We start from the raw sequence: 13,829 nt of genomic DNA, 5'->3' as shown, positions 1-13,829 counted from the left end.
TTATGGCTTCCACCATCCTTGGTAATGCGAATTTGCCTACGAACATTCCATTGAGAACCAGGAGGCAAACTTCTCACATATCAGTGAGTGCAGTTCGATTCCGGTTTAAGTTCGATGATATTTGAAGAGTTCGGTTCGGTTCGGTTCGGTTGTCGAAAGCATGAAAACTTTCGAAGCAGTAACGCTAAGCGCTTGAAAGTTTGCACAAAAACTTCCTGTTAACGTAGGTACGTTGGGATTGTAAATGAACCATATCTGTTCATGTTTTAATGTAATTGCCATATAAGCCAATCTTGAATTTTGATTTCTTGAGCCTCTAAACGTCGCAATTCTTATTCGATTTGGCTGAAACTTTGTATAAGGATATTGGAAGTTATTACAGAAGTCTTTGCGCCAAATTTCAGCCAAATCGGAGAAGAATAGCGGCCTCATGAATTTAAATATCAAATCGGGAAATCAGTTTGTATGGGTGCTACATATATCTTATTATGGATAGATTTGGCCCATTTACGATTGGAACCGAGCTACGAGCTGTACTCGTTTGAAATTTAAAGTATTTACGACAGATAGACGAACAGACAAACGGGCATGCCTTAGGTCAATATTTCTAGGTATTACAGACTTAATACCGATGTTAGTATGTCCAATGGTGCGGTGTATAAAAAGCGATCAATCAAACTCAGCGATAGGGATAAAAGTGGAGAAGTGCTCCAAGCATAAAAGCTATATGATGATTGTAAATCTCCCAACACCATATGTGTATTCACTTTGCATGTTTGGGTTTTGTGGATTGAAACACAAAATTTTTTGATGTAAATGTGGGACATGCGCCATTAAATTCCATCGCTTAAGGGCGAATGAAGTGCAATTGGCAACAATAACACTCCAAATGAAACAATAAACAACATCACACCAAAATAACAAACCTTTGCAACCAGCAATCCCCCCAAAACCACAACGAAAGAAACTAAGAAAAGCCCAAACAGCATAATTGCCACTTCAATGAAACAACAACGTAATAAAGCAAGAAAAAGAAAAACAAACAAATGCATCAATTTTCCCAGCTCTTGTATGCTTCTTTAAAACCTCAAAACTAATTTCATATATTTATTTTAATTTTTTTTTTCATTTGTTTCTACACAATGCAGTTGTTACATGTTACATTGGGGAAAATTTACATGATGTTTATTTCAAAATCTAAATTGAAATTGAAATTTTAACACTAGAACAAAAGGGGCGGATGGCAGCCATAATATCATAATTTGTTGGGGCGCACTGTTGACCTCGGAAAGCACTGAGAATAAACGGATATTTATTTTAAATTTAAACGAGTCCCATTCTATTGCACAAATCATCGAAATCTGATTGTGAATATTCTGATGTGGTGGGTATATACACAGAATGGCGTTGTTATTGTTGTTCAAAACCATCATTAGGGAATAGACATAGTGACAGACTGACAGACAAGTGTATGGAAGAATGTGGGCATCTTGCGAACGGATGTAGGTCTCCTTCTTTCGAATAGACAGTTGTTTCCATTCTTATCTATATATGCTTGCTTATGTATGTTACATGTGTAGCGATTGAAGAAAATCTATGGAAAGAAATTTTTAGCCAACAAAGCAGGGCAATACAAAGTGAATTAATCGCCCCCCAATGTCCAAAACAAGTCAACAAGTTGCATTCATAAATTCAATTTCTTCACATCACGTTGAACTTATGGTCAAAACGACTATAAACCAAATTCGTATGGATATCTCCCTAGAAAAAGGCAGCTACAGTGACCTTCTTTGACTGTAAATAGAAACAAGTAAAAGCGTGCTAAGTTCGGCCGGGCCGAATCTTATATACCCTCCACCATGGAGCGCATTTGTCAGTTCTTTTCCCGGCATCTCCTCTTAGGCAAAAAATGATATAAGAAAAGATTTGCTCTGCTATTAGAGCGATATCAAGATATGATCCGGTTTAGACCACAATTATATTATATGTTGGGGCCTCAAAAAGTAAAATATATGGGAGCTGTATCGGGCCAAGACCGATTCTGACCCTAATAAACACGTATGTTGATGGTCATGAGAGGATCCGTTGTACAAAATTTCAGGCAAATCGGATAAGAATTGCGCTCTCTAGAGGCCCAAGAAGTCAAGACCCAAGATCGGTTTTTATGGCAGCTATATCAGGTTATAGACCGATGTGAACCATACTTGGCACAGTTATTGGATATCATAGCAAAACACGTCGTGCAAAATTTCATCCCAATCGGATAAGAATTGCGCACTATAGAGGCTCAAGAAGTCAAGACCCAAGATCGGTTTATATGGCAGCTATATCAGGTTATGAACCGATTTGAACCATACTTGGCACAGTTATTGGATATCATAACAAAACATGTCGTGCAAAATTTCATTCCAATCGGATAAGAATTGCGCACTCTAGAGGCTCAAGAAGTCAAGACTCAAGATCGGTTTATATGGCAGCTATATCAGGTTATGAACCGATATGAACCATACTTAGCACAGTTGTTGGAAGTGATACTAAAACACCATGTGCAAAATTTCAGTAAAATCGGATAAGAATTGCGCACTCTAGAGGCTCAAGAAGTCAAGACCCATGATCGGTTTATATGGCAGCTATATCAGGTTATGGACCGATGTGAACCATACTTGGCGCAGTTATTCGATATCATAGCAAAACACGTCGTGCAAAATTTCATCCCAATCGGATAAGAATTGCGCACTATAGAGGCTCAAGAAGTCAAGACCCAAGATCGGTTTATATGGCAGCTATATCAGGTTATAGACCGATGTGAACCATACTTGGCACAGTTGTTGGATATCATAGCAAAACACGTCGTGCAAAATTTCATCCCAATCGGATAAGAATTGCACACTCTAGAGGCTCAAGAAGTCAAGACCCAAGATCGGTTTATATGGCAGCTATACCAGGTTATGGACCGATGTGAACCATACTTAGCACAGTTATTGGATATCATAGCAAAACACGTCATGCAAAATTTCATCCCAATCGGATAAGAATTGCACACTCTAGAGGCGCAAGAAGTCAAAACCCAAGATCGGTTTATATGGCAGCTATATCAGGTTATGGACCGATGTGAACCATACTAGGCACAGTTATTGGATATCATAGCAAAACACGTCGTGCAAAATTTCATCCCAATCGGATAAGAATTGCGCACTCTAGAGGCTCAAGAAGTCAAGACCCAAGATCGGTTTATATGGCAGCTATATCAAAACATTGACCGATATGGCCCATTTACAATACCAACCGACCTACACTAATAAGAAGTATTTGTGCAAAATTTCAAGCGGCTAGCTTTACTCCTTCGGAAGTAAGCGTGCTTTCGACAGACAGACGGACGGACATGGCTAGATCGACATAAAATGTCGCGACGATCAAGAATATATATACTTTATGGGGTCTCAGACGAATATTTCGAGTAGTTACAAACAGAATGACGAAATTAGTATACCCCCCATCCTATGGTGGAGGGTATAAAAAATAAACAATCGTTAGTTTCTTAAAGTGCTACCACAATTTATGCAGCAAGCAAAACTGTAACGTTAATGATTGTATGATGTAATTTTTGGTCCAATCACAATAATTTCAAATATTCGAATTGTAATACTGAAATTCCTTTATTGATTTATATTTATTATGTAATGTAATTATGTTCTACCTATTATTGCTATCATCACAAATCACCATCCTAACTTTGGAAGATATGTATTGTCATAAGATTCGTCATATTTTTTTTTTTTTTTTGCTAAATTCGAATAATACATATCGCCTGAAGTGGTCTTAATCTATTTTAATATTTTCAATATATAGTTTTCTGCTTTTTTTGATTCTTTCCGATTATTTCTCACTAAAATCTTCCTTCTTTTTAACCAACCTCTATGAAAATTTCTCATTTTCTCACCTTAAAATTTTCGAAATCACAAACACTTTAATACCTTTGTTTTGCAGAGTGTTTAAAAGTATCGATACAAACAATGGGATTAAATCAGAAATCATTGTGGTACTTTAGATTATAAGGCAATATCGTTCATTAAATTACCCATCGCTTCAGCTTACTGAACTAGTTCGGTAGCACAGATCATTCGGCAAGCTGCTTTCGTTGAGCTCTTCTTTCTTTAAGTCTCTTTGACTGTTTTATATGCCATCTTAGCAAGTTTTCCTTTTACTATCAAATGTTGCCACCACAAAAGAAAAAAACATATATCTATTGCGAAAAAGTACTATTTTCTTAGCAAGGCTAGAACTGTTCAATATTTACAGTGATACCACCCTATTGCGGCCACCATGCACACTTTGCAAGGATCATGCGTCAATTTGTAAGGGTCAAAAAAGACATACATTAAGCCGTTGTCAAAATTGTAATCTACGACCAATTCTTAAAAGTTTTTCCCAAAAATCATGGGTTTATAATCCAAATCACACTTTCGAAGTTTAACGACTAAATTCGGTTTTTGGTGCCATATTAATAAAATTTTCAATTTCGGCGTTAAATCCAGGAAGTTTGAGTTATATTTTAGATTATTGGGTTCTACGGCAAAATTTTAGAATTTGTCACAGATAGTGATTTTGACCATCGCCAGCTGAAGTTGCTGGCTAAGCTGATGAACGAAAAGGACCAACAAATGTGAACTAGTTCAATTCGTTTTTGAAATAGTTCGTTCGCAATTGAACCGTCCGTCAGAGTCCATATTTCAAATAGTTTTGGATTTTTTTTTTCGAATTATTGAGAAAATTACAAAGTCCTAAAAGATAATGATGTTACATTACATCCATACACACATGTTCATTAGCCCGAACCGAACTTTTCGAAAAGTAAACTTTGGCAAGAATTTGCGACGAATGCAAAGGATAGATATTTCTTTGTGGCTCAAAATATTGTCAATCAAATTTCTTGTTGCCTCCTGCCTGGCGCCGTTTGGTGCGAGGTTTCTCGCTTGTGGTATTGCAAACACAAGCATTTTCTTCACCTAAAGTAAAATTTAAAAATTTGCCACTTTCCGAGTTAACATTCGCACACGCATACTGATTGCTGGCAGACTGAGCTTTACCTAATGAATTGGTTAACAAACCAAAAGAATCATCCCATCGTGTAACAAATCGCCTTTTAAAAGAAGTTTCGAAAAAAACCATCGTTTACCATAGACGAAGTGCTACCATAACCGAAGTGACTTTAACACCAAAATGTGTCAAATTCACTGCTAACGTTCAATGTTGGTGGGATATGTTGCAAAGTTACTTAAAAAAAAAAGAACTTCCCCAATAAAACAGATTTGTTTGTCGCAAAGATATCCCAAACGTTTTAGTTTATCGCTAAGACAGTTTAGGCATGGGTGTGTATAGATAGAGCTATACATGATTTATCGATTGTAACGATACCAACAATGTAAGACTGTATGGAGAAAACGAAAACAGACACCATCTCATTTGCCTTTCCAATCACTTTCGTATCTCTCACTATGGCTTGCTCTTAAACCACAACATATTGTATTATTTTTATTATGCTACATACTCGTATTATACATTTATTATGATTTATTCTTAAAGAAATAATTACGTTTTATTATTATTCATATTCATTTGATTTAACCAGCAAACTAAAACTAACATCAAAACATATGTTTTTCTTTTTTGTTTCTTCTTCTCGTTTGTTCTCTTTTTATGTTACACCCGCCCTCTTTATGTAAAAAAAAAAAAAAACAAAATAAAACAAAACAAAAATGCGAACTGCTAAAAATTCAATGCAATGCATCGCATCGCATCATTATGATTTGACACCTTTTATTTGTACAAATTCAAAAAAACATCCAACATCAATCGAACAATCAATTCATAACATCACGATATGCTGCAACTTGAAACTAACTTTAGCGATACAACGGCTACTAGCGGCGAGCTTAAAAATGCTTTAGCTTCGACTGGCGATGGAAATGGGGATGAGGAACAGCAACGGAGCCGGTCCGAATTGAAGACGTCGAAATCGAAATTCGGTCGTAGCAAGTCGAGTGATCTGTTAAAAAAAGAATCTGTTGCCTTGCCCTATGACAAGGGAAAGAGCACCCTGACCCGTTTGAATTCACTCAAGCAATGGGGTCGTAATCGATTCAAGTTTATGCAGCGCAATGCCGCATCGGGCGCAGGGGATCTGCACAATGCATCGGGATTGTCGACGATCAATAGCAGTGGTTGCAGCAACGATTTGAATTCGTCCGGTTCAAGTGTTCACAACTCGTCGGCGGAAAAGGCAGAGGTGTGTTCGGCTTCGGGTAGTGCTAGCGTTTCGTCGCAGAAAACCTCCTCGACAGCCAAAATGGGTGAAAAATCGGGTACGGATATCGATGAGGATTGCCGTGTTCATGAGTTTGTTACGCAGCGTGCGCACGAAAGTCGGTTTTCGCACGAACGAAAACCTTCGTATTCGTCGTCAGAGAAATCTATGAGTGTCAGTAGTTCGGGTCATTTGAGAGGTAAACTTCACTTGAATTCGGCATGTGCGAATGTGAAGCTGAGAGATACTTCTTCTTTGAATCGTCAACGTCGCATGAATGGCTTGGGCGGCAATAAGGATGACCAGCCCCATTCGAGCAGCGGCAACTGGAGTGCGAGTTCGGAATCTGGTCGAGCCTCAATTGGCAGCGAAATAACTTTGCAGCCCAAATCGAGTGCATCGAATACTTCGTTAAATGTCTCCAGTTTCCAGAATGGCAGCAGTGCTCCCCCTTCTTCGATGTTGAGCCGTAGACGATTTTTCAATACCTCCGCATCGAGCAGTGTAACCAGTGAAGGTACTGCCACGCCCGACTTGCAGATGGCCAATGAAGGCACGTATCCCAACCATTTGGACGATGAAACCAGTTCCGCCTATTCCTGTGACACAGAGGGCTATTACACCTCCTTCCACATGGACAGTGGATTGAGAACTTTGAAAGAGGAAGAAATTAATATGAGCAATTTCCAAATCGGAGGCCACCCTTTGAATGCATCGCTTTTTGCTCAACCACAAACCAGCTTCACAAACTCTCCGCAAACGGCAATGGCAGCGGAAAATGAATATGAGCTATTTGGCCGAGGTTCAACTTCTACTACCACCAGCTCAGCCGGTACTGTGTGTACAACACTGATGGCCCACAATTCTGGCGCGGAGCAGTCAAGTTTGAATAATAGCTTGGCCAGCTGTGGTCCTGAGGTTCCCGAGCGTGTTAGCTCCCTACGTCTAAGCAGTGCTTCAACTAGTACCCTAGAGCGGAGTATCTCTAGCAGCACTATTGGCAGTACCTTGGAGAGAACGGGCACCATAAAACGCAATGTCAATGCCACACTGAAGTTGTCTTGCAACGAAACATCTTTGGACACTGTTCCAGGCAGTACAGAAACCCCAGAATCACAGGAGGAAGATTTTAACTTCAACGAACAGATTAGGAAGAGGGGAGCTTTGCCTTTGCCCAACTGCACGGAAGTAGAGGTATCCGAGTGTTCAGACCTTGAGGGCGTCGAGAGAATAGAACGCATAAAACAAAAGACAGCCTTAAATGCTAAACGCATACCATCCATGTGTATTATAACGCCATCTACCAGCGATGACGAAAACCATCAATTGGAAGACTACAATTCCAGTCGTGCCGAAGAAGTTGTCGAGGAGGAGGATTTAAATAAAACTCTAACAGAGGATAGTTTTAAGGACCTTGTCGACGATGCTGATGTCAAGCAACAGCTTTCGCAGCAAGAGGTCGACAAGAATTTGAACCACGTCAGAGCACCCAACAGTTTATCCCTTATGGATAAACTGAAGGTTGTGCTGCCCTCTATCAAGAAATTTCCCAGGAAAGCTTTTCCACCGGCCGAGCTTTCTGTTATAAACGACGACGAGCTTTACGACCTGGCTGGCGAATATGTTTACATATCAGCCGATGTTAGCAACAACAATAAGAAAGCTTACAATGGCCAACAGCCGCAGGCAAAAGCATCTGGCTCCAGCTCGTTGGGAATATATTACTCCAGCAGCAGCATGCTGCAAAGGCCCCAAGCGACCGAGTATGTTTCTCTCAATGAATTGCCCAAAACAATGCAAAAGGGGTATGTTAAGGATTCCCCCACTTCTCTCACTCCTACTCTTGTCCGCAACACAATGGAGGGTACTTTACTACTTGAGAGAGAAGGCACTGAAAGACAAAGAAACACAATGTGCGCCGACTCGGAAATCAACAAGGCAACAACACAAAATAATTCAAAAACAACAGCCACAACAAACTCACCATCGCCGTCGTCGTCGTTGTCGTTGGCAGCGGTGCCCATGTACGCCGAAATAAATGAATTGCGCTCCGAAATTGCAGCATCTGCCACCACTACGGCATTGGCATACTCTGCAAATGCTCCTGGCACTCTCAGCTATTTGCAAAATACACCACCATCATCTGCCTCCTCGTCGCCACATGTCTCACCCCATAAGGGAGCGAGAGTACGTATGAATGCACAAGGCAAGCCAATTTACGATTCCGATAGTTTGAAACGACGTAAAGGCGCGCACACAACATTCGCACCGGGTCCGTATGTTAAGCCACAATACGAGTCCGACACTGCCGACCGTCTGCCAAAAGAAAACGAAAGTGTCGATACCACACTACGCAACGCAACGAATGCGACGAATATCCAGTCGCATTTTTCAACAACATCAGTGAAAAGTGAAAGTGTAATTAATCCGGTGGCAAAATTACTACTGCTCAACAAAAGCAATGCCAATCCTCGTAAAATCGCCAATGTACGGCCCATAATCAATCACAAATCGCCCTTAACACGGCCACTGCCTTTAACGCCCGTCGAACAAAGCACTGCCAACAACGCGGAAATGTCGGGCTCCTATCTGGCCACTACCACATCCAACTACGCTGCCATCTACAGCGATGCCAAACAGCTGACGGCCAATCAAACAAATCCCTATTTCCATCAACAGTCAATGATGCATTCACCCTCTACTAAATCGACGACATCCAGTTCGGGCTCCACCATATCATCTTCGACGGCCTCATCTTCATCCGCCACAGCCTCCAATGCAGCTATTACGCATAGTCGCGGCTCCGTTTCATCCAAAGATGACGAAGGTAAGCTATCCTCAACCATATCAATATCAACACCACTACTACCATCACCGCCACAACCACCACCTCCACCCATAAGTATTAGAGTACCAAACCCCTCAAACCATGTAAATAACAACAAACCAACAATAATTAACCGGAAACACATATTGCCACACTCCCAACTATTACTAACCACTAGCATCGACATCAGACCAGAGGAACTTAATCCTCCCCAACTAGACTCATTTAAGTGTAGCAAAAAGTCACAAGCTTCTCGCAGACAGGAAAATGAAAGTTGTGCTGGTGGTGTGAGCAAAGGTGAGACAGAAAAGTGTATGCCTCTACTCCGTTTCAAGGTAGATGAAAGTGTACAAAATCCACCATTAGACACCTTGCCCCCATCAACACAACCGGCCCCACGGCCCTTGCCAGCGCGAGCATATAAAAACCAAATAAATGCGAATAAGAATGCATTTCCTTTCCAAACAAAGGAACCAAATACCGAATCCCCTTTGACTGAAACCAACGTCAGTGACGACGACAACGACAACAACAACAACGGCAAAAACAATGAAAAATCGATTTCACATAACGATGACCCAAAAACGAACATTCAAGACACGACTAGCGACGCAAACACAAACCCACCAACGTTCACAACCACGACGAATGCAACTAACACGCAGTTAGCATCCCTGCACTGTCCCCCCCATGAGTTTCCCCAAATTTCCACCCTCTCCATTGGAGAGAGACAACCCCCGAAATCTCCCGCCTCTGGCAAGCATGTGCCTCTTAAGCGAAATAACAGCTATAGATTGGCAAATGATGACATAAAATTGGAAATGAACAAAGAAAACCGTACATCGGCTATGACTAATCTGATGGCCGAAAGCCATACCTTCAGAACACCAAGTCCACATCATTTCAAGTCACTGCCCAGAACGAAAATCAAAAATATTTTACAAAAAACCCTAGACGATAGCCAAAACTCACCATCCATGACCACGTCAATGACAGGGCATAGCCTGAATGCTTCAAACACATCTTCTACACCGCAAAATTCCTCTAATCCACGCAAGATTGCAAAATCGTTTGAACGATTAGTAGACGAATTCTCTTTGTCAACAATTTCAATGGATTCGTCATATTTGCGTAATAAGTCCTTGGAGAACTTCGATGATTCTCCAACGATTTTGTCCGACTGTAGCATAAAGATGGATAACAAGGATGACGTAGAAGATGAAGATTCTGATTCTGAGTTAGAAAGCTTGATTTCGCCCACAGTACCTCAAGTCAAGTATCATAAATCCTTTATCGATGCCGTTCTTATGAAACCCTTAAAGATAATACTGCCGCATGATGACAATCGAAGGCAAAGGATTTTACAGAAATTCGAAGTAACTGAGATTTGGTAGAATTGCTTTTCAAGTGCTTGAGTCAATAACTTTAGTTGTTGACTGCACCGCACTAAATTTCAACGCTACTCCTTCGATTTTTCTTGCCTCTCATATCCCAAACTAGGCTAATTTCACTAACAACAACTTCATGCGGGACTGGTTTCTAGCCATAATTCAAGCTATAATTAAAATGATTTTGTGGAGTTTTACATAGTTTTCGGGTCCTCTGCTTTTTTCATCATCAGCAGAGAACTGCATAAGGCCCGATATTTTTGGCACTCAAGAAAAACGCTCAATAGACACTAAAAATTAAGTTATAACTGAATTTTTAAGTAACAACTTCAATTAGTAGGTGTCTATTGAGTGTTTTTCATAAGTGTCTATTGAGTGCCAAATATTGGGTTTTATGCAGTTCTTTGATCATTAGTGTCGCTATACTGATAGAAAATTTGATACCAAAAGTGCTTATTTCGATGTCAAGTGGTATTGAGAGTTAAGCATCACGTAAGATATCAAAACAGCGCCGCCCGGCATGGATGAAATATAAAAAGATAAATCCGTCTGATATTAGGCTGACGGTTTTAGAACCAAACCGAGATTATATGAATACCATTCTAATTATCACTTAAACATTACACCCCGTATGAATTAAAACATATCCATTTTATTTCGCTTGTATAAGTTAATAAGTTAAAATAGTCACAAAGAATAATGTTAAGTCTAGGCCAACCTCGCTTTATTCCGCAATTGATTCCCAGAAGTGGCATACATATGTATGAACACACAAACACACGCTTATGATATCCACCACATAAGATTCTTTATCAAGTTTGGCATATAGATATCTTCCTGGGAGTTTCGTTTAGATACATTTTCACCATTGAATATACGCTTTTACGCACAAAAATCATATACAGCCCTATTCCGATTTTCTGGGAAGTTTGCGAATACATACAATAGTAGGCAATTCGTGCGGTGCATAGGTTGATGCTACGGTTTCGGTGCGATTTTCATTTTATTTACATTGCATTTCGTTGGCAACACTAAACAACTGTAGCAGAAATGAGTCAAATGTTTTGCCTAATTGCATACGCCATACGTATATTTGTGTCACTTACTTTTTATCTACTCAAAAAGGAACGTTCTAAATTATACAATAATTATACCAAATTATCAATATTTGTTCTTATTTGGTTTTGCAATTGTATTATGATAATATGCAAAGCGAAAAACCTCATTTACTATTCCACCGTTGCTGTTCAAAGTGGCAAGAACAGCCACAGCCACATGCCAAAATTTGCTAAATTCAATTGCAAAGGCCCTCGAGCATTTGTATTAATAGAAAAAAGGCTAAAATATGTTCTTAATCTAATAATCGTTTATATTTTTACATTTTACTGGCGTATTTTGCAACTGTTTGTACGAAAATGTTATCAGCTGTTTACTTTCCTGTGTTTTGCAATGAATTCGCAAAATCCACCAACAGCTACAGCGGTGAAATTGGAGTGTTGTTGAATATATCGAAATTCAATTTAAAAATACATACGAATGGATTATTCAGATGTGATTTAATCCTTTAGATACGCAGCAATGCATTGTTTGTAGTATTTTTAAAAATATTTCGTATTTATGACGAAATCTGTGCATTTATTCTCAATTCGCAGAGGCAAGTCTGACCGGAAAATTTTTTACGATTTTCGATTAACGGAACGTAATTTAGAGTTGAATTCGCAAAATTCTTGCGATTGTGATTATTGGAATAGGCCTGATAAAATTACATTTTGTTCAATAAAAACAAACCTTTTTGTTGTGGCCACAATATTTTAAGTACAAAGCTAAACCAAACTTTTTCCCCGATGATAAGGCTGTAAACGTGATGGCGTCAATATTAAACAGTCTCTATCGATATTATGATGATATTAAAAATGTCATCCTAAATAACAACCTAAATAACAGTTTAATATGTATTCTAAATATTTTTATAACAAAAATATTTTATTTAAATTTTTTAAACATTGTAATTAATTCTATTGCAAACTTAAATTCATTTATTATAGAAAATTCTTTATATCTTAAAAAATTACACAAGTGAGAATGTCCAATTTATATTTGAATTATTTCGAAGCTATCAAATCGGATTGTGATTGAGGCTTGTAGGACCTCATAATGTCAAATCGGACAATATCTGGGCGAAAAAGTCGGAACTTAAAACACTTAACGGGTCATAGGTTGACAATACTTATAATGCATGTTGGAAATCTTAACAGAACACTGAGTAAAAAATTTCGACCAAATTGGATATCAATTGTAGCAAATATTATAATTGATAACAAGAAAATATTACTCTGTATTGCAATGTTTATACTCTACTCCACCACTGTGGTACAGGGTATTAAAATTTAGTGAATTGGTTTGTAACACCCAAAAAAAGGAGGAGATTAAGACCCATTGATAAGTATACGGAACGACTCAGAGTTACTTCTGATTCGAATTAGCTATGGCGTCTGTCTGGCCGTCCATGTTAGTTTGCATATAAAGTTCAGAAAGGAATTTTCATTCCATCATCTTTAAATTTGGCACAGATATTTCCTTTGGCCTACACTTAAATAATAAAAATCGGATTCAATCAAGAAATTTATTGATCCAATTAATTTTTTAATTGAAACAGCTTCAATCGCGAAGTAATGAAATAAATTACAGTGTTAGAAGAAGTTTTCAATAACTTCATTTAAAAAAATTGCATATTCAATTAAAAAAATGAAGTTTTTGAAATTTCAATCAATTTTTTAATTGATTCAATTAAAAATTCTTTAAAACTTTTGTGTGAAATCCGGTACGTACAACCGGGTGCCATGAGATAACTATAAACTTTACGAAATGTGTGACGTATGGGTCTTTGGAATTCCTTTCGAATTATAACTTTGGTACCAATATGTAATGTGTTGTTTAGGAAAAATCAATTGAAGGCTACTTTGAAGATATTGTAAAAGTAGTTGTATTTGGTCTAAGTCCAATTTGTAATTCAAACATTTTTCGCCTCAATTAAAAAAAATTAAATTCAATTAAAAAAATGATTGAATCAATTAACTTTTTAATTGAAAACTATTTTATTTTTAATTAAATTTTCAATTGAAAAAATTTTTTTTATTCTAAAGTTGGGAGAAATCGGTTATGATGTTGACTAATATTGCAATGTTTTGGTCATTCCTTAACCGGTCTTCACGAAATTTCAAAGTGTTTCATTTCGAAAAATCTAATTTTTATTGAAATTAAATGATAAAAATATTTTTTTCATTGGTTTTCCCATATTAGGAACATAAAA

At 38.3% G+C, this 13,829-nt stretch overlaps 1 protein-coding gene across 1 annotated transcript in view; it reads left to right on the top strand.

Moving 5' to 3' along the window:
- Positions 1–13,829, top strand: part of LOC106090035 (serine-rich adhesin for platelets) — a 267,366-nt gene that overhangs the window by 229,081 nt on the left and 24,456 nt on the right. The window contains exon 5 of the mRNA XM_013256080.2: positions 5,908–9,131. Within this exon, the coding sequence (XP_013111534.2) occupies positions 5,908–9,131 (3,224 nt within the window). The remainder of the gene's footprint in view (positions 1–5,907; positions 9,132–13,829) is intronic.

The sequence above is a fragment of the Stomoxys calcitrans genome, chromosome 2, assembly GCF_963082655.1.
Source record: "Stomoxys calcitrans chromosome 2, idStoCalc2.1, whole genome shotgun sequence".
Taxonomy (NCBI): domain Eukaryota; kingdom Metazoa; phylum Arthropoda; class Insecta; order Diptera; family Muscidae; genus Stomoxys; species Stomoxys calcitrans.
Note: the sequence above shows the minus strand (reverse complement) of the source record. Positions and strands in the feature narration are given on the sequence as shown.